Source organism: Camelus ferus, chromosome 1 (assembly GCF_009834535.1).
Source record: "Camelus ferus isolate YT-003-E chromosome 1, BCGSAC_Cfer_1.0, whole genome shotgun sequence".
NCBI lineage: Eukaryota > Metazoa > Chordata > Mammalia > Artiodactyla > Camelidae > Camelus > Camelus ferus.
Window position 1 is genome coordinate 80,367,107 of NC_045696.1, and position 24,970 is coordinate 80,392,076.

At 40.3% G+C, this 24,970-nt stretch overlaps 1 protein-coding gene across 4 annotated transcripts in view; it reads right to left on the reverse strand.

Annotated features, from left to right (window-relative positions):
* Positions 1 to 24,970, reverse strand: part of FNDC3B (fibronectin type III domain containing 3B) — a 295,396-nt gene that overhangs the window by 25,158 nt on the left and 245,268 nt on the right. For all 4 annotated transcript variants that reach the window (XM_032484331.1, XM_032484312.1, XM_032484336.1 and 1 more), the window contains 7 exons: positions 23,256 to 23,374; positions 21,333 to 21,438; positions 20,268 to 20,440; positions 17,967 to 18,080; positions 17,372 to 17,521; positions 12,869 to 13,149; positions 2,657 to 2,869 (listed from right to left, as the gene is read on the reverse strand). In XM_032484331.1, coding sequence (XP_032340222.1) covers positions 2,657 to 2,869; positions 12,869 to 13,149; positions 17,372 to 17,521; positions 17,967 to 18,080; positions 20,268 to 20,440; positions 21,333 to 21,438; positions 23,256 to 23,374 — 1,156 coding nt within the window. The remainder of the gene's footprint in view (positions 1 to 2,656; positions 2,870 to 12,868; positions 13,150 to 17,371; positions 17,522 to 17,966; positions 18,081 to 20,267; positions 20,441 to 21,332; positions 21,439 to 23,255; positions 23,375 to 24,970) is intronic.

The window sequence follows — 24,970 nt, forward strand, 5'->3', positions numbered from 1 at the left end:
GAAGTATTTTGAGACAGCTAAGAAAGTATATTAAAAACCACAATCAGACCTAACTCTGGTTCTCACCTTGGCCACAGCAGGATGTATAATATTTTTGCTACATCCATAATGGGAACTTATTAGTGGTTAAGGAAATCAACACACAGGCTAAAGAATGTGCGCGCTTTTCCCAAAAGCCACAACTAGAAACCATGCTCGCAACCACAAGTTCAATGAAAAAGACAGCTGCCTCTTTGGAAGAAAACGCTGTTCCTTTCACTGAACAGGCCAGACCCAAGTCCGAAAAGAACCTCAAGGGTACAAGAACTGAGAAAGACCAGGCTAATAGCGAGTATTATGGTCTACTCAACTCAAAGTGTTTCTCCCCGACCCTCATGAGTCGGGAGTCAAAGTTAAAGGCTTGGATTCATGGGGCCACTCACCACAAGAGTTCAGTTTCAAGACACTATGGAATGTCATCTTCAAACTCAAATTAGACCAAGTTTCATTCTACTTAAATCCCAGGAAAATAATTCCACTAATAGAATGAAAATTTATTATGCTCTATATTCCCATCGCTTTAATAACTTCTGGGAGCACTGACAAAATTAATTTTAAAAAGATAAATTTGGACTCTAGCTCATAAAATTAAGAAAAACACTGTTCCTAATGCTAAGTTTTCTTAAACTGCCATTTAGGCAAGTCATTTATTTGATTAACAAGGCTGGCCTTGGGCTTTGTTTGTTTTTTTTTTTTTTTAAGGAAAGAGCAAGTATTGATTACTAGATTCTGCTATTTTCTGTCTGACATATTTAATTGTCTCACAACAGCATACATATTTGGACCAGTGCTCATGGAGCTTTTTGTTCTAAGTCTCTGTATGAGTCACCTCAGGTGGCTTACCCTGCACAGGGCAGGACCGCAGCGTGACGGGGATGGCAGGTGTGGTGGGGAACGGTCACTCTCCCCACATTCTTGGAGGTTAACAGTAGAGGCAGCTGCATGGGGAAGTCAGGAGGTGCTGGCTCTAGTTTCAGTTTTGTTACCAGCTTCAACAACGTTGCTGGGCTTCACTTGTTCTAAACAGTACAACTAGAAAGCATTCTCTAAGGAAGGTTCTCCCCAACACCAATGCAAGCCAAAAGCCCAGGAAAAAAATGTAGACTATTTTACAAATTTTCCTAAATGCTAGCTTTATATATTTATCCTGATTTCTTTTAGTCTGTAATTCCTGTTCCTGCCAGTAAGGTCCATGAGTCTCCTACCAGTAAAATAATGAGCCCATGAAAATGCATCCAAGAGCACACAGCACAGCAAGATGAATGATCTTGTCTATGAATGAGTATGAATTTAATCTCTAATGAGCCACCCCAAAAGTAGCGTTACTTTCTCCACGTTTTCTATACTAGGACCAATGTCCAAAAGGACAATCACTTTTTGTTCTTCTAAGTCAAACTATTGTGTTTGCCAGGTCCTCCAAAGTCAAGTTCAAATGTTACTTGTTTCAGAAAGCTGTTCCTGATCTTTGTGACCAAATGTTCTCTGCATGTTTTCCCCTATGTCTGCCCCCCTTCAAACTCCTAGAGCACTTTTCTCCAATGGCACTAATGTTCCACAACTATTTGCAGGTCGATATTACGCTCCCAGAGATGGAGGCAGGGCCTGGTTTTTGTTCTTGATCTTGGGCTCCATGGAAGGCCCAGCTCACACAGTGCCTTCCACACAGCAGGACTCCACTGCTCTGACATGACTCAGAGCCCTCAAGCACAGAGCAGAGGTGGAGGTTGGACAGGGATTCTGTGCTAACTAGAACCAGTTCCCCGTGGAAAAGAGCAGGATACTATGCTGCTCGAAGAGGAAAGACAGAAATACTTCTGCCCCACGCTGTTCGAACTTTGGCAGGTGTGCCCCGGGAAGGAGCAGCCTGTGTCTACGCCACCGGGCGGTCGTGGTTTTGTGGTCATCTCTCACTTCCTTCAGCTGATTCTCTCTTTTGAACTTCTGAGAACAGAATTTGCTGTTATTAACTTTTGCTCTGCAGCTGAATTATTCCCAAATACATTCAGCCGCCCATCTTCTGGGAGGCCATTTTCAGAGGAAATGGAGCTAGGTTAAATAAATACTACGTGAAAGGCTGGATTTGATTTCTGTAGACAACAGTGTTTCCTGAGCATGGAGTCTTAAAAAGAATCTCCTATTTGCTCCGGTTAATTTGATATCACACTGCTCACAGTCAGAGTACAACCCTCATCTGTACATCAGCACAGCTATTTCAGATCGGTAAACATGTTTGTCCCGATGGTCACTGAATATTTAAAGAGGTTAATATCTCTTCCTGGGTCTTATTTCCCTCTGCACTCGTGACTAACATAACACTATTACACAGTGTGGACTTGAATTTGGCCATTTTCTTTTTAGATAATTTCCCTCTGTTATCTGGCCTTATGAAAGAAAAAACACATATATCATCACATGGAGGGAAATCAGGACCTTTAGAATGTTAATTTAGAAAATTCCAAATGGAGAATGAAGGATACAACTTTGTGTACAAAATGTAGAACCCAAATACACAGGAAGTCTTTGGACAAGGAGGAAGAGCATTTCAGAGGACAAATGAACAAGATTTCATCCGGCAAGCCGAAGCCATAGGATTTTCTCGCGTACCCTCGTGCCTCACCTCTTGTTTCTGTCCTCCAGCTGCAGCGTGTACACCATGTCGTCAGCAGCATGGGTCTTGGCGTTACTGTCTCCCCATTTCAGCTTCAGGCTCTGAGGCCCGGCAGCAGCACACTCGAGCCTAGGAGGCAAGGGTGGTAACGGCCGGGTTTTTGCTTTAATGAATTGACTGAACGGCCCAGCTCCAATTTCATTTATGGCCTGAATTCTGATCCTGGAAAAAGGGGAAAAAACACAAATGTTGTAGATTTAAGAAGCAGTCATTCCTTATTCGAAATAAACACTGTGTGGCAAGTTTCTTACTTGTCCCTATACGCAGTATCATGGAATAAAGGAAAACAAGTTAAAATAATTCAAGACAGAAAGAGAAATGGGCAGCCTGGGGGACAGATGAGCCTCTCCATTCCAAAAAATAGCCCCCAAAAGCGCATTAGCAAGATAACCCTTTGTTCTTTAATTAAGGGAAAAAAAATAGAAGAGAAAGAAAGAAAAGAACTGTTGTCTAAGGGAAGACATTCTCAAGACTTACTTTTACATTTTGTTCTGGCCACCCTTTAGCTAGCTCAAAGTCAGTTTTGGAAGTAAGTGAGCAATAAAAAAAAAATAAATGAGGTAAGAGAATAAGAGAGTCTCCTTCAGAGTTCGAAACAAAGGACAACAGCTCTTCAACAGGGCATTTCTCCTCCCTGTCTCCAGGCTCACCCAACAATCTCTGCTAGTCCTTAACCAAAGCTAACAGAGTGTCATTCCGACATGCAAAAATCTTACCTAGATGTTTACTACGTGCAGCGTTATGGGTAACAAAGATATATTACACTGCTCTCATGGTCTAGGAATTTTAAGTCAATTATTTAAGATATATAAAACAATGCCCTGCTATTATTCCTATTTTTCTTGTTCCTCTACTTCCTTACTAGTTGACTGAAACAGTTCTCCAGGGTCATCACACAACACACTGATGGCACTGCCTGTCTTCATTCTCAACGTCCCTTCCCGCAGCGACGGCATGTTGCTGGAGCTTGTTTCCTCCTGGCATTCAGCAGCCTGCAGACCCCTGCAGAGGCCTTCCTCCTCTGTTCTCAGGCTGAAAGTCTCACACACGCCCCCACCCCACCCTCTGCTCTCTCTCCTGTACCATATGGTCAGTTCCCTCAGTAACCTCAGCATTTTTACAGCTTCATCCGCTTAAGATCTTTCCCAGGTCTGCATCTCCTCCACCACCTCATGCCTCATTACTAGGCCTCCAGTGGAAACTTGCACCCAGACCCCTTGCTAGGTACAAAGGCATCTTACTGAGCTGTATGAGCAGTGTGGTGTCACTGACTCTAAAACTTTCAACATGTAAACTTGATTTGAGCTTGAAACAGTGTTTCAAAACACATGATAAAAAATACAAAGAGGTAAATGCTCAGGGAACAGGTTAGTTTAAAATATTCTTATAATTTAGTTTTACGTACTTCTCACTTACAGCAATTATTACTTATACTTAAACAGAAAATTTAGGTATTGCCTAAATTCATCAAAGGATCTCAAATTAATCTTAATTCTGTAAATCTAAAATTACATAATTCAGCAAGTCAATTTAATAACATGTCTGTAAAGCGTTAAGAAGAAAAAACACAACAGATTAATTCCAGGTGAGATGGAGTAAGCACACTCTCTCCTCTCTGCCCTGAAGAATGCAGCTATTAAACCTGGACAAAATAAATGAAGCAGCTATTTAAGAATTCCAAAAAGGAAATAGCAGGAGGATTTGGGGAAGAATCTGAACTACCACCAAAGCAGCAGTGAATGCATCATTTTCTTCCCCTCCATTATCCCCCAGACTGGACTCAATGCAGCCTAAAATCCAGGAGTGGACAACTGCACGGACAGAGAGCTTTAGGAGAAGCCTGGCTCGAAAAAAGAAAAGGTCTCTGAACGGTCAGAGTGAACAGGGGAAAATCCTTCAATCCTCCTTTTTTCCCTTCTTTTCTGCATTCCCTCATTCCCTAGCCCTTAGCTAATTCCATCATATTAACAGCCTGAAGAAGAAAAACCACATGATCATATCAACTGATTCAGCAAAAGCATCTGATGAAATCAAAACATACATTCATAATAAAAATTCTCAGCCAACTATGGATAGAAGGGAACTTTCTTAACCTGAAAACGGCATTTATAGAAAGATCAACAGTTAACATTACACTTAATATTGAAAGACTAAATGAAAGGTCAGCAACAAAGCAAGGACGTCTACTCTTACCACTCCTATTGAACATCAGGTACTACAAAGTCCCTGCCAGTGGGGGAAGAGAAAGGCACAGAGATGGGAAATAAAGAAACAAACTGCAACACTGCTGAGACCGTTAAAGACCACCCAAATAGAGGCGCACAGTGACCATGAATTGGAAGACTCTACACAGAAAGAATATCCATTCTCCCCAAATTGATCTATAAATGTAATGCAATTCTAATAGAATTCCAGCAGGATTCTTCTTAGAATAGATAAGCTGATTCTAAAAGTTATGTGGCAAGGTAAAGGAACTAAAATTGCCAACACAAATTTGAAAAGTAAGAATAAAGTTGGAAGAATCACACTACTTGATTTAGAGCTTACTGTAAAAACTACAGTCATCAAGATAGTGTGGTACTGGTAAAGGGAGAGACACAAAGATCAACAGAATAGAGATTCCAGAAATAGATCCACATAAATATGACCAATAGATTTTCGACAAACGTGTGAAAGTAATTCAATGAAGAATGAACAGTCTTTCTAAAGTGGTATTGGAACAATTGGCTATCGAAAGGAAAAATAAACTTCAATAATCTAAACCTCATATTTAATTCAAAATTTAACTCAGAATGTATCATAGATCTAAAAGTAGAATGTAAAATATAAAACTTTTAAGAAAAAAAAAACATGAGAAAATATTTGTTGCTTAGAATTAAAGAGCTTTTAGATACGATGTGAAAAGCATGATCCATAAAAGAAAAAAAACTGAAAAACTGGATTTCATCAAAATTGAACAGTTTTGCACTTTTGGAGAATGAGGACAAGCTACAGAGAAAAATATCTACAAATTATATATTTGACAAAGGAATTGTACCCAGAATGTGTAAGACCGCTCAAAACTCAACAGTAACCAAACAACCCAATTAAAAGATAAGCAAAAGACTGGAACATACATTCCACCAAAGAGGATATATACGTGGCAAATAAGCACACGAAAAGATGTTTAACATCATTAGCCATTAGGAAAAATGAAAATTAAAGCTACATTGAAGTACCACTATATCCCTATTAAAATGGTTAAAATAAAAAGTGCTTAATAGGATAAGGAACAACTGAAAGTCTCATATTTTGCTGGTGCAAAATGCAAAGTGTATTATAACAACATTGGAAAACTTTTTTTTTAAAGTTTCTTATAAACTTTAACATTAACTTATCATTATGACCCAGCAATCCCACTTCTTGGGCTTTACTCTAGAGAAATGAAAAGTTTATGTTTACACAAAAACCTGCACATAAATGTTTATATATCAGCTCAATACATAACCCCAAACTGGATGAATATCTGCCTCACTGTCTGGAACGCAGTAAACACTTATCTCTGATAAAGTATAGCAAAAATTCCATTATGAAGAGACTTACTTTTCCCAGAGTCTATTATACTAAGGCTACACCAGGTCTCTTGTAGATAAGGCAATGTCAGGTTCTCAACATAACATTCAAAGACTACAATAAACTCTTCTTGTCTCCCAACAAGAGTCTTGTAAAATAGCCGTATGGTATTAATATAAGAGTTTTTTTTTTCTTACGATTGGAAAAGAAATTTTTCTGCAACTGGAGAGGAAAAATCTTTTTTAAAAACTGGTCATCAGGGTGGTAGAAATTGCCTTTTTTTCCCTACTTAGGAAAAGGGAATTAAGCCAGACTTTGTCTTAGTCTTTTTTCAATGGTGTACAAATTCCCTCACTTACAAGGTTTATATTAATGTCTTTCTACTGTCCAGACTGCCATTCTTTCCCGTTATTCTGGGCACGGGTACGCCTAGAGCTCAGAGGTCAAGACGGAATTCCTTCCACCTGCCTGCCTATTGTCCTCCAGAGCCAAGCTCACTTTGTTTTCAAGGTGATCCTACTGTTTCACTCCATGCAAAATGTGTTTCAGTAAAAATGCATGGAAAATATTTTCTCTGGGTAGCTGATGTACTGGATAATAACGTTAATTAGTTTTAATGATAAAGTTATGATCAAAACAAACAGAACTGAGGAACTGATCAAATGAAATGAGGCCATGTCTTCTTGCATTCTGGTAAAAGTATTAAGAACCTGTGAGTCTAGGAGGGTGAAAAAACTGAACAAGGACTAAGGTAGTTAATACTTCTTTTGTTTTGGGATGAAAAAATGCAGTATGTGAAAATGATTTCCTAATTCCTGTGAGAGCTCACCCAGGACTAATGAAGAAAACAAACACTAACCCGACGAACAATTCCAAGAATTCACCTCAGAAAAAACTGATTTTCACGTTTTATTAAAGTCTATCCCAAACCCAAACTTGAGAAGTTTTCTCTTAAATTGCGGTAACATGTTAATCTTAACATTTAGATAGGGTCTGCACTTAAAAAACCAAACGAACCATGCAATGTATATCAGTTTCTGAAATCTTAAACTCTACAAATTAAACAAAAGAAATGCTTTGCATTTAGGGAAGTGATTTAACTCTGAGAAGCTCTGCTTTGGCCAGACTGATGTGGAAAATCTCTTCAAGTATCCAGAAGTCTGCAATATCCATCAATACACTGATAATACTGAATAAATCAAATTAAGAAGCATATTCTTTATAAATTTTGATTGAAAATCCACTACTAAAGTATCTAATTTTAGATGCCAAATACATCACTGCTTCAGAAGGTCCTAGCCTTCCATAATGCACTTTACACACACGTGTTCTCGCTCTCAAACGACCCTACATATGTTAAAAGAATGACTTTGAAAACAAAAGCTTCCTCACCGGGGGAAGGTGACTCCTTAATCATAATTAGCCACCCCGGGAATCAGGGTGTCTTGAACGCGGGGCTGAGGGGACAGTGAGGATAGCTGCTCTTCCCCCATAAAGAGTTGGGGCAGGACAGGCCTAAGCAACAAAAGACGGGCTTTTCACTCCACCCCACCCCCCACCCACCATCTAATCATCTAAGAAGAGAGGAATATGAAATAGAATCATAATCAGATGCCTTCTGAGGAAATATTAAACAGTAGTTTAATCTTTGGGGGAAAAGATGTGTTTAAAATTATTCAGAGAAGGCTCCCTGGAAAGGGATTTTGCTTTGCTGGCTCAGATTCATCCCTCTGTTCAACCAAGCTACTTCTGACAGCTTCTCATACGTCCGTGCCACCATCCCGTCTCCAGGCACATACTTGCATTTTTTTGTGCCCTGCCTTGACAGGAAAGCAACCTTAAATGTCTCCCTTGGCGTAAAGGATAATGCCAGATTTCCACACACAGTTCCACTGCTAATCTGGTCACAACCCACCTGCTAGCTCACTTCTTCCTTACCAAACACTGGCAACAGATCATTTATCGAGTGCTTACGTGGTATGTGTCAGGTCCCACACAAGGTGCCTGAAGTCTCAAACGCACAACAACCCTTTAGGTAGTTAAAGCAAGTATCCCCATTTTACAGATCAGAAAACTGAAGCACAGAGAGCTTAAATTATTTCCCAGAGGTCACAGAGGCAATGAGTGAGGGACCCAGGATCGATGTCAAGGCTGTCCGACTCTGGTCCACTACTTTTGAACTACTCAGAACTTTCTTCCTTATAAAGTCCACTTCATCCTGTTAGGATGAAATGATTTATGATTCACTACTTGCCAGGCTAATGTAGTGCTTGTGACATATAGTAAGGACTCAAAACAAACATTATTTTCATCCCATTTTACCTAGCAAAAAGAGCACAAATGAACATAGCAAGCACATCTACTTAAGTTTTAGTTGTCTGCCAGCTTAGTATAATGAGGTTGCCAAAAAAAAAAAAAAAATCTTATGCAACCTCATTAACTGTTCAATATGGAGAATGAGGAAGGTGACAGTCTTGCTCTGAGCCGGCCAGCCAGACCATTCCTGCAGACCAGGGCACTACTCATTAAAGAGGCCATCAAGAAACAGAAATCACCCGATGATGAGGATGGAGGGGGTTTTAGAAAACCCATGCCAGTGACGACAGATGTGAATGAAGTGAGGATGGCTAAGTAGGGAACAGATGCCATTATAAGATGAGGCTTAGTCTAGGCCCCAGGAGTAGGGCTCAAACTTCTGTATTTTGCAAAAGCTTCCAGGTGATTCCTGCACAGATTCAAGAATCACTGCTCTAGGGCAGAGGTTCTCAAACTCTAACATACATCAAAATCTTCTGCAGGGCTACTTAAAGCACAGAGTGTCAGGCCCCACCCCTAGAGCTGCGGACTCAGTAGGTCTCCAAGAGGGCCTGATAAATTGCATTTTAACAAGTTTCTGGGTGGTCGTGCTGCTGCTGGTCCAGGAACCACACTTTGGGAATCACTGCTCTAGAGGAAGCTCCAGGATCAATTGAGTAAATTTTTAGCCAAAATAAGGGAAACTCTTTAGAAGCAGAGTCGTACACAAATGGAATGGACTGGCTGGTGAGCAGGAACTGAAACTACTGCTACATCACTGGAGATGCCCACATCAGGGCACTGGGAAGGGATGACACCAGGCAATCTTGACGCTCTCAGCTCACAAACAGGCTTTTTGGGGGGCTCTGTGTGGCTGGAAGCATGCAAAAAGGAAAGTTACGTCTCTGTTTTTTTTCCCCCTCCTCAAACCAAAGCACAAACTCAATTTTAAACTCAGTTCTAAGCTTAAAAGTAATGCTTTAAAAATAGCACTGTAATTCCAACCAAATTCTATACAGGGTGTCAGTAAGCTGTGCGTGGTTTGGCAAGCACTGCTGGAGAAAGAAGGGAAGGACCCATTTTTGTGTCAGCAGGTGTGCTAGAGAGGTGCACATTTCTGTCCCAGCAAGACAGAGAAAGAATGAATTCAGTGTGAGAACAATGTGTAACTGCTGAAGGTTTAAAAATACAAACAAAAGAAACAAGTCCTTTTTTATCCAAGCCCCATAGTCTGCTTAAAATGTTTATTCCACATTTTTATCTAGAACATCATGATCTGTTCACTTATATTTTAACCAATTTATGGGACACAAAAAGGTGAGGTAAAAGTTGATTGGACCAAAATTATACCCTCAGTTCCTTGAAATACTCATTTTGTATTTCACTACAATTACTGCAATTGTGTTTCTGAAACATAAAAGAACGTGAAGGTGGGTTGACCAGAGTTCTACTATAGAGTATCCAACTGGGTGCTCCAGAAACAAGATTCCTTAAGTTGGACAAAGGATGATTTTACACAGGGATATTAATTTTAATATATTAAATATGAAACATCCAATTTATTTATTAATCAGCCAGCAAAGACTGACTAAAATGGCCAAGAACACACAAGCTGACTCAGGGCCAAGCTCTGTCATTTCTAAAGCTGTACATATTCCATGCAGTCCGTCTACAATGGTGTCTTCCGAGCTACCCTGTTAGGTTAAGAGGTGATATCCTCCCAAGGTGGCTCTCCACACCCGGCTCAATACATCAGCACATGAACACACTGCATATTAACACTGACTTGAATTACTTATGCTGCACCATTGAATGCTTTCAAAATAGATTCTTGAGGTTTCACTATCCAAGTCTAACTTCATTATTCTATAGTTGCTATATCACTAAACCACTTCATCTCCGTAACAGAATTATCCTCTGAGGTACTTTTAAACATGTCTTTAAATCAACCACTTATGTGGAAGATATTCTTGATAATTTCCACTGCAACTGGCATTTCATCGTTGAGCAAGGACCCCCTTCTTCCGTTCCCTCACCTGAGCCTTTGCGTTCTAGATTCCTTTCCTGCAGCCATTTGACTGTACGCTGACTAATAAACAGCATTCCTCCCACATCCACCTTCCACAGACCTTAAACCTTTATAATCATTTAAGCCACCTTTAAGGTACATGTGTCAGGAAGAAGCAAAATTCTTGGGCTAACATCTTACCCTAAAAGCCCTTTTATGATTTCTGACCCGAGTGCTCAAAGGACTGACTTGAGGATTTGAGTTCACTGTGGTGCAGACATGGGTGTGGATCACACTGGACACTAAATCTTTTGGTGAGCCCTGAACCAGTGGCCTCGTAACTGGTTTTCTAGCCTGAGGGATCCAAGTCAGGCAATATTCCGGACATGTGGTCTCTCAGAAGCAGCTAGGGACTGACACTAACTTGGTCATTTTCCCCCAGAGATATACCTGTTATCTTCTTGTCAGGTCAGGTCTCCTTAGCGCATCATCACTAGGGAAAGTCTCTGAGGCCAAGGCGTGGGTTTAGTCACCTCTGGATTTCCTCAGCACTTGATTACAGTGCTCTGGACACTTAGTACTTGGTCAGCAAATGAAAGAAGAGACTGGTTTTCTGAGACCAGCTAGAAGTGAAAAGACGCCCTTGGCCTGCCTCGTTATCCATGTAAGTTACACCTCCTTTATTTAGTTTCTATCACGAGTCCCACTGCAAACCACCTTGACCATTCTCAACCCTGGGTCTTCCTCTCTGAAACACCAACAGGGCTCTGTATAGGGTTATCTGCAGCCTGTGATAGCACCATCACCTACTGTCTTACGTTGCTGTTTAAGTGTTCCCCAACTCTGACTGCTCTGAGGGCAAGGATAGTGTACATCACTATTTTATAGACCCACGGCACACAAGATTGTGCCCAAAAGGGTTTTCTTAAAAGAAGGAAAGAGTAAACAAGTAACTGTCACTGTTTTGAAAAGCAAAATGAATACATTTATATGAATTATTCATAAAATATATGGTAGGAGAGAGAAAGAGCAGAGATAGTATGTTAAGGCAGGATGGAACTTTTGTATCTTCCGGCTGCTTAGCTGATTTCTTTCTTCAGCTTCTGAGGATTAAAAGGGTAGTCTATCAGACTACAACATTAGAAAACATGCAGAAAAAAGATAAGTAAAATGATAAGACCCCTTTCAGCAGCAAGTTTACCTGCCTGCCCTTCATTCCCCCTCTACCCCAAGAACCAGTTTTCCTGGCTGACGATCTTGAGGAGGAGGAGAATTACTGTGCATTTGCTATGTACTTCCGGATTCAACATTTAATATTCATTTATTTACTACTTACAACATGCTTATGAGGTAAGTAATACTGTTCTCCTCATTTTGTGGAAGAAGCTGAGACCCAGAGAACTTAGGTAACTTGCCTAAAGACATAGCTAAGGACCTGTGCCTGAATCCATGCTCTACTTCCCCTCCTTGAGAAGCCATTTAATCTGACAAAGGGAGACACCCTGGTAGGGCACACCGGAGTAACCAGAAAGTTCCTGTACTTGTCCAACACTACTCATAAACTTTTTGTTCTTGTTTTTGTCCCCAAGCTATGGCATCTTGGGGACAGAGCTAAGTGACTTGAAATCTTAAGAGGCCATGTTGAGAAAAAGGAGTATGAGAAGAGGAAGGAGAGGCGGCTGGCTCCGAGATGGGAACTCTGGGGGAAAGGAAGAATGCAGGTGGTAACTGAGTTTGGCTGGGTGGAGTCTGATGTAACTTCTTTCCTCTCCTCCCTTGTAAAATGTCAAGTAAAAGCTACATCACAAATGCTTTGTAATACGGTATCTGCTTTGGAGATTCAGAAGAATGGCAGAGCCTGCTTCAGATGTGGGTAAGTCCACGGTGGGAACAGAAGGTGTTCACAGGGCAATGAGTCACAGTAAAAATACCAACAAAAGTAGTTTATCAAAAGACCATGAGGGAGGAACTGATTTAAAATGATAAGTGAAATGCCCCTTCAAGGGGTAGGAATTATATCAATTTGTAACCGACTCTTAATTTTAATGGAGGCCCCGGGAATTGAACCCAGGACCTCGTGCATACTAAGTGCTCACTCTACCACTGAGCTATACCCTCCCCTCCTCTAGTAACCAATTCTTTAAGTAAAAAGCAGTACAAGTTTTTAAGCTGTATTTGCCTTTAGTATTCTGAAATATATTAAGAATGACTGGATTGCACCCTTTTGGCCTTTAGGACCTGAAGGGTCTCTGGCCTCAAGTGCTGAGGTGTCAATGCAGCTTTGATTTCTACCTTTCTGCACTTACCGGTAGGTGGTTTCTGGAAGGAGATCTTTTATAACATGGGTGGTGGTATTGCCCACGGTGATGCTAGTGTCTCCAAGATCGATATTGTAAGCAAGGATTTCAGATCCATTATTGCACGGCTCTTCCCAGTTCAGTACAAGGCACACAGAAGGCGAATCAGGATAGGCATTGAGGGTCTCCTCCTCCAGGACACATAGAGTGGAGACAGGGTCAGGGGCCGTTGCTGGCGTCTGGCAAAGGACAAGCTCACTGTACGGTCCTGCTCCGGCTTGATTAACAGCCTGAAAAACAGAACAGCGAGACAAAGTCCGTATTACCACATGAGTACATTCTAAACGCCTCCACATTAGGTGCCGGTAAATAAATCTAACGTAATACATGATTACTGCCAGAAACGTAGGTAGAAATAAATCCTCCACAATGTTCACTTTAATCTAATAAACACTTTCCAAAATCACATCTTTTCTGCTAATAACATTGCCATCATCATCTCTTAAGAAAAATTATTTAAAAATACGTTTTATATTTTGCACAGCCCACTTCAGTTTATGTATTGTCTTATGCAATCTTCTCAATAATTGTCTGAAGTCAGTAGTAAACGGCAAGTATTCTTATCTGCCTTTCACAAAGGAGGGAACTCAAAGTCAGGTTAAATAACTCAGGCCTTGGATTTAGACACCAAGCTGGGACTGAAGTTCCGTAATATGACTTCTAACTCAAGTGCTGCCCCGTAAGAGCTACAGGAGTTTTAGAAACGATATCTACTATTTTCCATGTGAGTGCTAAACTCATATCTGAAGTCAGTTCTCAGCCCTCACCTGACTTTACTTGAGCGCCACAGCTGACACCTGATCACTCACTGCTTTCGAGTATTTACTCACTTGGTGTCTGGGACCTGTCCTCTTGTTTCTACTTACCTGCTGCTGCTTCTCAATCACCTCTGCTGGTTGCTACTCATTACTGGGATCTCTTAACCCTGGAGGGCACCAGGCCTCAGGCGTGCACGCTATTTCTGCTTAAACTCTTGGACATCTCATCTTGTCTCGGGGTAAATGTCATTTGTATCCTACTCCCAAATTTATCTGTGTAGCTCAGACTTCTGCCCTGAATGCCAGGTTAGTGTATTCAACTGCTTTTTGAGTATCTCCACTTGAATGTCAAATAGGCATCTCCAACTCAAGTGTCCGCACAGCTCCAAGTCTCCACCCCATCCCTGCTCACCCCAAAACCCCACCGCACCTCCAGTGGTTTTCCCCATCCTTCAGGCTGCTCAAGTCCTATCTCCAAGTCATTGCTGGACATCTTTCTTCCTCTCATACCCCTACCCAAGCCATCAGCACATCCTTTACCACCCTAGACAACTATATTCTCTCATCTGGTTATTGTAATGACCCTCTAGCTGGAATTTCTGTCATCCCTCGCCCCTCAGACTGTATTCACTGTTCAAGTCCCGTCAATGACCTCCCATTACATACAGAATAAACTTTGAAAGACTAATCTTGTACAACTACCCTCCTTCATCTCTGCCTTCATCATCTACTACTCTGCCCCTCACTCCCTCTGCTCCAGCCACACTTCTTCCTTGATGTTCCACAGGGACACCAAGTTTGCCCTCACCTCAGGGCCTTTGCAACTTGCTGCCCCTTCTGTGCACAAAGCTTTTCTCCAGACATCTGCACAGCCCATCCAATCATCTCCTCCAGGCCTCCTCTCAAGCACTGCCTTTTCAGGGAGACTTCTCTGAACACATTTAAACTTGCAGTCGCCCTACCCAAATCCCTGTGACCCATCTCATTTCCTATTTCCCTTCTTTGCCTTTTTTCCCATCATAGCATTTACCACCATAGACCAACATAGTATATACTTCATTTAATTACTGCCTTGATAAGAACGTAAGTTCTATAAGGTCAAGGCTGTCTGCTGGGTTCACTGCTGTAGCTCTGGCAACTAGAACAGTACCTGATACAGAGTATGCACTCAATAAATGCTATTACAGTATTTTTTTTCCTTATAAAACATTTGGCAACCTCCTTATAAAAACTGTACTCTAAAATTTAGTTTACTTCATAGGAGAGCTTATGAGGACAAATTATAAAACTAAAGGAAAGTAGTCTGAGCTCTTAAGTCAAAGGTTCAAAAGAAAACTTAAAATGCCTGTGTATTATTGTTTATTTCAAAGAAGCAAGAGTATTCATTTGCTATCAAATCACTTTTTATACCCTACTGTAATATTTTTTCACATCTAGTCCTATTTCATGACAACAGGAACTCTCTTTTTGGTAAAATTTTAACATCACGAATTACTTTAAGAGTATATACTTAGAGACTTTATTTTTGGATACATATTTATCACAGGGGCAGAAAAATAAGATACTGTGGAACCCAACTTTCACATCAACTGAGGCTTTAATCACCATGCAACAGAAGGAAAGGACCATGCCTTTTAAGAGTTGCAGCTTTGTTCATATCGTGATTCTATTATTTACTAACTGTGTGATCTTAGGCAAATTAACATTTGAGTCTGTTTCCCCAAATGGAAAATGGGGATAGTAATACTTAATTCATAGTTATCGTAAAGATTAAATTTGTTAACATGTAAAATCCTGGCAGAGTGTCAGGCCAACTGTCAGGGCTTCACTTCTCTCCTTTCCAAGAACAACAAAGCAATAACAATTTTCCTATTTAACAAAAACAAAAAATCAAAAAAAGAAAAAAAAAAAAAAAAAAAAAAAGAAAGAAAAACACCCTAAAAAAAACAAACAAAAAAGCCAAAACCAAACAATAAAACCCACTTCATTTCAAGCTAATTTTAGACTTACAGAAAAGTTGTAAAAATAGTGCAGAGAAATTTCCATGTATCTTTCCCATGTACCTCTCACCTTGCTTTCCCTAATACCTAACTGTAAAACAATGATCAAAACCAGGAGATTCACACTGGTACAGTGGTATTAACTACGTATAGACTTGATTCAAATCTTACCAGTTTCTCCAATAATGTTCTGTTTCTATTCCAGGATCCCACCCAGGACACAGCTTTCTTTTAGTAGCTTCATTCTATGGAAAATGCTTTCTTGATTAATACCACTTAGTATTACCACTTTTTAAAGGAATTCAAAAGAATCTTACTAAATTTAAGAGTATGCCTATAATATATAATATGTCTCATGTGAAAAGAATTATTGGGTACTTGTTGCTTAAAATGTTCCTAAGGATGGATATAAAAATTCAACATTCCTGAGCAAAACAAGAAATGTTCCACTCAACTTTTATAAAACACAGTAGAGGTATGACAGTGGTTTAATTTTTAAGGCACCAAATATTCAAAAGAATATTCAGCGTCAACCTGGCTTTGTGGTAATGTCAAATGAAAATAACTCATATTTGGTCCATAAGTTATCAAGAAATCAATATAAGCTGAGGAGACCCTTTTCCTGGCAATTCTGTAGCATTACAATGGCAGTCTTGAATGTACTATCCCCTCCACAGGATCTGACTCATTTTATGACAAAGAAGTACAGACATGTGAAGATATTTACTATTTCTGACTGTCAGAACATGGAGGCAAGATTACTATGCGGGCTCTATTCTTACTAATGTATCTTTATCTTTTAAAATGCAATTTTGGGACGTTAATGCTAAGTGACAACATATACCTCGAAAGGAAAAAAAAGGAAGCAGAACATTTTAAAGAGAGACCAAAACTTGAAAAGCAGACTGAAGTTCTTTCCTGTGATAGCAGACAGTTTTTATTTATATCCTTCCTTGTTCCAAAAACAGGAGTGTAGCACAGAATTTAACATTTTCCCAATGACTCAGCATTGCTATTATAAAGCTCAGATAATGTGCTGTGACCCTGACTCACTGACAAAGGGTTGATTACATCCCAGACCCTTCATTCGAGAAGGAAAGAAGGTGTGTATAATGGAAGAGTTTAGCCAGAACTGTTTACGAACAGACTTCAGAATTTAACAGAAAAGGTTCAGTTGATCTGGAAAATTAACTTATGAAAGGAATATTTTCTCCAAAGAGGCCAGAGACATTGAGCGTACATGGACTTAAATCTGGTGGAAACCTAAATCTGGCATCTTTGCTTCTTTATGTATTTAAATCTGCAGAACTCTTCTTTTTTGCCTTTTGTCTGAGTGGCTTTCCCACTGAAATGTGCATCTCAGGAAATTCAGACAGAAGGTATCTTCCCTTAGGAGCTGTGCCACCTTTGCCTTGGACTCAGTCCTGGAGAACTGACCGACCAGCAAGACACAAGAATGGCGAGAAGTACAGTGGAGAAGAATCTGGCTTTGTTCTGACATTTCAAGACCTCCGAGAGATGCAAAAATTAACTGTAAAATACCAAAACAATTATAATTATTTTTACTTAAAAGGACTCTCTTTTCCATATCACCCCTCCTGATGGCCTCTATCACAAGCCTTTTAGTAAGTTTCCCAAGAGTCTTACATAGAACACCAGTGTTTGTGACTAACGTCCGAATAGTGTCAGCCTACCTGTAGTCTACAGCAATACTGTGCAGCAGGCAATAGATCCCTCATTTCAAAGCCGGTGTCTGTCCCATGATAAATGAGTTCTAAGGATTCTTCATCTTCTCCCCATTCCAACCTGTACTCTGAAATGTCAGCACCAGAGCTTTCAGGACTCTGGAAAACAGAAATTTAACTGGTAAAATTCACCAACAAGAAAATCCTATGAAGTCTGTGTTCTACTAACTGAACTGGGAAAGAGAGCAACATGCCACAGGATACTCCAGATACATGCAAAAGAGATGCATGAAAAAGATACTTAACCCAGCACCTCCATTCAAATAAGTAAATAAATAACCTCATCCCCTCCCCTCACCAAAAATAAATAAATAAATACATAAAATAAAATAAAAAATAAAAAAAATTAAAAAGTAAAAATACTCAATTTCATTTGAATTCTGACAGGTGGTAAAATTTCCACAACTCTTGGCAAGTTTGAAGGCAGATTACTGTGTAAAAATCACCTACATGTGAATTCTAGCTTTGTAGCTTCCTCATAACTTGCATTGGGAGCAAATAATGAAGAAGAAACAAACTGATGCAAAACTTGTGCCTAACTTACCTCCCAACTCACTAAGACACATCCATCAGGTGTAAAAGAGATACAAGGTGCTTTGCATTGTCCAGGAGGCCCTGCAGCAGTGGTAATTTCTGAGACGTCAGAATATGGACCATACTGAAAGAGAAAAACACATGTTTGTTTGTGTGTGTGTGTGTGTGTGTGTATACGTTCGTTGTGTGTATGCGTGCAGGCGCGCATACAACACAAGCTTATAACCAAACAAGGGCTAAGCTAATGCCATTATCAATACAACTGATTAAAATTATTACCTAATTGCGTTCAATTTCAACTGAACATGTAGACTTTCTTCCACATACATTCCCTGAGTGGTAAATATCTATTTTACATATATATTTCTATAAAATACATAATGAAATATATTAAAAATATATGTAATTCAAAAGGATTAGAAAGTTGGTTTACCATTTTTGCTGTGACAAAAGAAACCAAAAAATGCTGACTTCTAATATACCATAGCATTCTGCTTTAATTTCTTAGAGGGAATCAAAGAAAACTAAGTCAGATATACACTGCAGTTTAATTTTTAATGCATAAAAATTTATTTGGAATTGCCGGTTATCAAATTTTGAGTATTTCTTCTAGTTATTGGTATTTCCATCTTGAAAACCAATGCTCCTGGTAATGTTTCCCCGGCATGTATGTTCCACCATTTCAACTATCTGAAGATCTACACTGCCTTCCGTGTCTCATTCTATCACCATCAGTAACCACACTGCACAGACCTAATCATCACTAGAGATTTAAAACATTCTGAGAGAGCCATAACCACCATGTTAATAGTGGAATGTGTGATACTGTAAAGAGTTGCGGCAAAGAGTAAAGCAATTTTTAGGCTAATGAAGTATGTGACTATGTTTTTCAAAATGGGAAAAAAAGATTAAGAAAAAACCCTCTCCTTTTCTAGTACAACTTGCAAATATTCTGGGGGTGGGGATGGGGGAGAAGCTCTTTAAAATGGACTGTAGAAGGTGACCACAAGTCAAATATATGGTTAGCTTCCAATATAACACAATTTTAAAACAAGGCTGAAGATAGTTTCTTTATATGATAAGTTAGTGAAAGGGGAGAGAAAGCAAAACCCAAATTAGTCCAGTTGCACATTTATTATGGCAGAAATCCTCTGAAAAGTTGATGGAAGAAAAGTACAAGAACGACAGGAAAACGGTTTCTCCAGCAACAGTGATCATCACCATCCACCCTCTTTTTACTTGTCCAAGTTTGGGTGCCTAGGCTTTCTTATCTTCTCACCAATACAGTTTCATTGTCTAGTGTTTGGCTTTTTTTTTTTTTAATTTAAATACTTGTGCTGTATCTGAAATTCTTTCCTAACAAGGAATTAGAAGAAATCCAGTTCCTATTCAAGGATCCTACCTCAAATCAAATGTTTTCAAAGTCAGCTGTGCCTAACATTAAATAGACTAAAGACAAACACACTTCACTTCTGAAAGGTATGAACAGGACCACTGAGAACTAGAAGAGTCATTGTCAACTTCCTGTCACCAGTTGGGCCTTCTTACTTGTAAAAATCTCATCAATTAATGACATCTGTTTATTGGCATGGACTATCTATACATATCACTGGCACTTCATGGGGCCCTAGAGGCTGTCTGCTCTACCCATACCCTTCTACCTTGTTTTATAGAAACATCTTTGACACACCAGAAAGCCCTTAGAGTTTCTGGGTCACTTCATTTTTATTATGAATTTCCTCAAATCCATATCACTCTGCAATGAAAAAAACCCAAAACCAATTACCTTTGTGGATATAATACATACACACTCTTTCAATCTCTAATAGCCCAGCTCAACAGCTCCAAATGGAGTAGCAGAAAGGGCCAGACATCTCTACAGTGTTCAGTTGAAATAAAAACCAATAAGCTAGCCTCCCTAGCCTCTACTCACAATCCAGTTTTAAAAACTGACCTAAGACACTGCTGGGTAATTTAGACAACATGGTAAAGGAATATTATGTACTACTAATTTCCCATACCTGATTAATACAGCCGACAAGAAGAAAGGAAATTATTTTAAAAAACACCAAAAGCATCTAACAGGTGATGTTCTTATTAACCTTGAACTCTATCTTAAGAGAATGATAGGAGGACAAATGAACGGAATTTCCAAGGCTGGGTCTACATGAAATCAAAACAATTGACCTTCCGAAATGAGATTTCACAGACACTTCCTTAATGGTCGTCAAGGTTGGATCGATGTGGCAGAGGAGTCATAGGAGGGGAGAACCGGAACTGCCGAGACGGCGGTGCGCGAGCTGGTACTCACCCCTCCGTCGTTCAGAGCTCTCACCCGGAAGCGATACACGGTTCCGGGCAGCAGGCTGCCGACGGTGCACTGGAGCTGCGGCCCGTGGTACACCTCAGAAGCCACGTCCTCGGGTTCCGTCATCTCCACGCTGTACTCGGAGACCTCACAGCCACTTTCCGAGGCAGGAACATCTGGGAACGGAGAATATTTCTCACCTTAGAACATTTTTGTGTTTCCAGTTGACCCTATCACACCTGACTTTCCACAAGGTTTGCAAAATGTCAGTTAGGTGGCCTGTCCTCAGTATTTACAGAAGAACCTCCAGTTCAAAAAAGAGAAGACATGCAAAAGAAAGTTCTTGAATGATGTTATGCATACTTTGCAAACCAAGTACATTTAACGACACTAATAAAAATTCCAAAAGCACTTCTTTACGTTGTAATGCAAGGTAAGGGGAAGAAATTGAGGGAGGAAAAAATCTTCTCTTTAATTTGAGATCAAATGACCCAGTAAATCAAGTTGGAGAACCCCAAACTGGCACAATATTTGATCATATTTTAGACATAAGTGGTGGGGAAAAATACTCTGGCAGCATTCTGCAGGTTTATTTTACAATTTTACGTGCTGTAAACTGCTGATGCGACAGGAAATGCTAATACAACTTGAGTCAATACTGTGAAACACCAGGACCCAAACATGACAAGGCAGCAGACAAGGAGGAATCACATGTTACTTTATGAACCATGTCTTGGTTTCATGTCTAAATTGAGCACAACTTTTAATTTATGAATAAAGTTGAAATATTCCCGAAAAGACCAGCTTCTCTGAGAGATTTTCTAGGAAAGTGCCCTCTGAAGGGCAGAGGATGAATAGCATAAGAGGCGCCATCAGGAACAGGAGGACGAGTGATAGCGCTAGGGAGAAACAAACCCAAGCCCACACACGTTACAAAGAACATGGAATTTTCAACAGAAACAAACATGGTTTTCATAAGGAAGATTTGGAACTTAATTACAAAACATTAAGTCTTAAACTCAATCTCCAAATTGTCCAAATCGTCAATGTGAAGATTTGTTCACTCACCCCACTCTAAGTGGACTTCTTTGTGCTTTGGTCTACCCAAAACCCTCGGTGGTCGACACTGACCTGGTGCAATGCTTAGTGTGCGAACAGGGAGACTTTCAGAACACTGCAGGAGAAATACCGGAGACAACCATCTCTTAGTTACTTTGAATTTATTCGATCTCTATATATCAGGCAAATTTCACCCCATAACTGCAAATGTTACCAAAAGGGGGTTGCACATTGAATGTGTACACTCTTTATGGAATAAGCTTTTCATCTGTGTGTGTGTGTTTTAAGTATGGACATACACTGCATATGGCACTGGTAAAAAGAATTCTTTCTGAAGTCAGATTCATATACACGAGTGTTGTGCATCCTAGGCACACAGTTATTTTCCTTTAAACCATAACTGGAGAGACCCTTCATGAGGATGGAAGAGAATATAAAACAACAGCTGGATGAAATTTTCATATGGTGCCATAAATGGCCAACCATCCACGTACAAAGCAGAGACGCAAATAAGATCAATATTAATCAGCTGGGTCTGATATTAACCAACAAGTTCTGTTAACACTGAAATAAGCAGGCCTTCTTTGTTTTGGCAGGATCTGGTTGCATAAAGTTGGTGGTATGGAAGCTGACCCCTTTCTGAGACAGGAGAAGCAAGCTGCAGCTCTGCATCTCACCAAACTCATCCTCCTTCCTGAGGAGAAGAACCTAAACAGTCAAGGAGCACTGCTGCCCCGCACAGCCTGTGCAGCCCCTTACACGTGCGAGGCGCTCGCTAATCACCTGGGGCTCTGATGTGCATACGCCCCGCCCTCAGGGGCAATGCCCATAAATGGTCTAACTGGACCCTCTTTTCCCAAAAAGTCTGCCTACATGAACAGTCTAGACATTGCAGTACCACTTTCCTTTTGGAGAAAAGAAACATAAGAAGACACTGGAGGGGGGCTGACTGGCAAAATCAGGCACCCTAATGGCAGGTATTCTCTTGAAAAGTCAGCTCAGCACAGGGCTAGAGGCCACCACTGCTCTCTTCCTCTCTCTCAATACTAATGGTTTCAAACCATAATGGTAAATATCGCTACAATAAAAACGTCTTTTACCGTATTGCTTCTCACTCACTTTCTGAATATTAAGCTAAAGCCATTCAGATAATAATTATCTCATTTCTGGATCACTTCATGTGCATTTCTTAGGTTATTCTGAGTCTATGAGAAGACTGTGAGGCTGAAACCAAGGCTCCTGACAAGTTAACTGATGGTCTAAGGTCATATAAATTGTAGACAAAAGTGGTGAGCATTTTGTGATGTAGAAAAACGTTAAGCCACCATGCTGTACACTTAAAACTAATGTAATAGTATTAAGTTAATTATACTTCAATTTTTTTAAAAAAGTAGACTACAAGAGAACCGCTGCTGCCGACAGATATACAGGCTGCCCCCCCACCCCACCCCCAGCACAATTGCAGGGGTGCCATTCAGCTCAGTCATCATTTAAGGCTTATACGACTTTTATGATCATCTTCCAGCAGATGGCAGTAAAGTACCTCGAGGAAGGTGCATCTCATAGTCTCACAAGCTGTTTTTGACTCTAAATTCTGTTTTTATATCACTGCAATAATTGAGATTCACCCCCTTATTTAAAGCAAATGCAAATTCCAGACCACCCTCAATTCTCAACTGTCATGAGATCACACCAAAATCTAAGAAATGGCTAAGTGACAAATGTACCAGGAAAGCAACACAACTGAGAATTATGTGGGCCTATCTTCTCATATCCTCTACAGCGCAATTCAAAACACTGAATTCATGACGTGATACCACGGCAGGTTGCGTTGGCAAGAGACATTTTAAACAGCAGTTTTATTCTGATGTTACAGATAGGTTGTCTGAATTTGACCGAAGATATTTACTTCTATACCAAAAAAAAACCAACCTGACTGTGTCCACCAGTACTTATGCAGCATGCTCGGAGTTTGTACAAAGTGCCTGGTTTCAGGTGGGTGAACGTGTACTCTGTAGCTGATCCACTGTATGCCACTTCCCACTGACTCGCTGCAAAACAAGACCCACGTATGAGTTGATGGCCTTTTGTGAAAATGTAGTAGTAGCCACCATTCCTGATAAGGAAAAGCTCTAAGTGGTTTCCATGAAAATCAGCAGCTCCTATTCTTTTTTTTTCTGTTTAATACCCACAGGGCTCTCCTTCCATTTCCTTTACAAAGTTAAATACTATAATAACACGGGGTCATTTTTAATACTTAGTACTGCTGGCTAGACGACTTAATATCACTATGATTGCATTTGCTGATTGTGAGGTTTGGATGCTGGAAAGTACATGAAACCTGTGGTTGGCCCGGGGGGAGTGGTACCAGGAGACAGCGGACAGTGTGGAGCAAGCTGTCAAGTGGTCCTCCTGTGAGAAGCCTCTGGGACTGGCCGGGCCTGGGGAAGGCTGCTCAGCCGTGAGGTTCCCGGTCAGCCTGGGGTGCCGTTGACAAGTTTCTCCTAGTGAAACTCTCCCCTTACAGACAAGTCCTTTGGGTAAAGGCTGGATGTCTTCATGGAGCCCCACTTAAAAGACAAAAATTCCCGAGAGAGGGACACATTACTGCAGAAACACTCAGTGTGACACAAGCTATCTGAATACTTCTCAGGATTAAAAAAACAGCAAGCGGGGCCACCAGAGGGGCCTGGGTGAGGCTGATGCCACCAGGTGAAGAGCACGGGACTGCCTCACCCGACTGCCCACCTGCCCCACAAATCTGGGCTGTTTCCTCCTCTGGTTTGCTCCCAATAATGACATTTTCCCAGTAGATTATTTTACAAAGGCCTTTACTCCACGAAGTTGTTTTAGGGAAAATACTTTTACCCTGTTCCATGATAGTTACTAAAGTAACTCCCACAAATGCCCTAAGCTGCTTATTAGGTTAGAGTTACAATGAAGTCACGTGTACTAGGGCCACGAAACAAAGGGGACTATTAAAGACAGCCATTCTGACATTACTGATTAGAGAACCGGCACTGAAAAGGCGACTGGGAACAAGGAAGACTGAGGAGATTCAATTAATCACTGACGTCATGTGCTGGCACAGTTGTGAACTGTAAGCAAAGAGTGGCATCTAACTTTTCATTCACCATCAGTGGTCAAGAGAGCCATGGAAATTCGAAATATACTTAGGTTTTCACAATAAGCCACTGCACATACGTGACTTCTCTTCTAGGTAGGTGAGATTTTTAGCAGAGAATATGATTTTTTTGTTAAGAACAGCTGTGTCCATCTCAAAGCATTCTCAGGTTTTCAGCTTAAAATAGGGACCGACCGATGTGAAAAACAAAACACTCCAGGTGGCTATCGTGGCACAGGATAAAAAGCAAGCTGCACACCTGCATCGCTTGTTTGTAAAAGTTACTGTTAACTCTTTCCTTTTTTGCCATATGTAACACTTTAAAAAAATTTCATAGTTACAGGAATAATCAGAGTGGGGAGATATGTCATTTTTAAAGTTCTGATAACTATACTTTTTCCTATTAAAGCCTAATGCATTTTTTTAGAAAGAACATCTAAGAATTTTTTAAAAGGCACCATAGAAGGAATTTGATCTGTAACATTGTCCCACTTTACTTCACCTAATGTGACCAGCAGTGAAT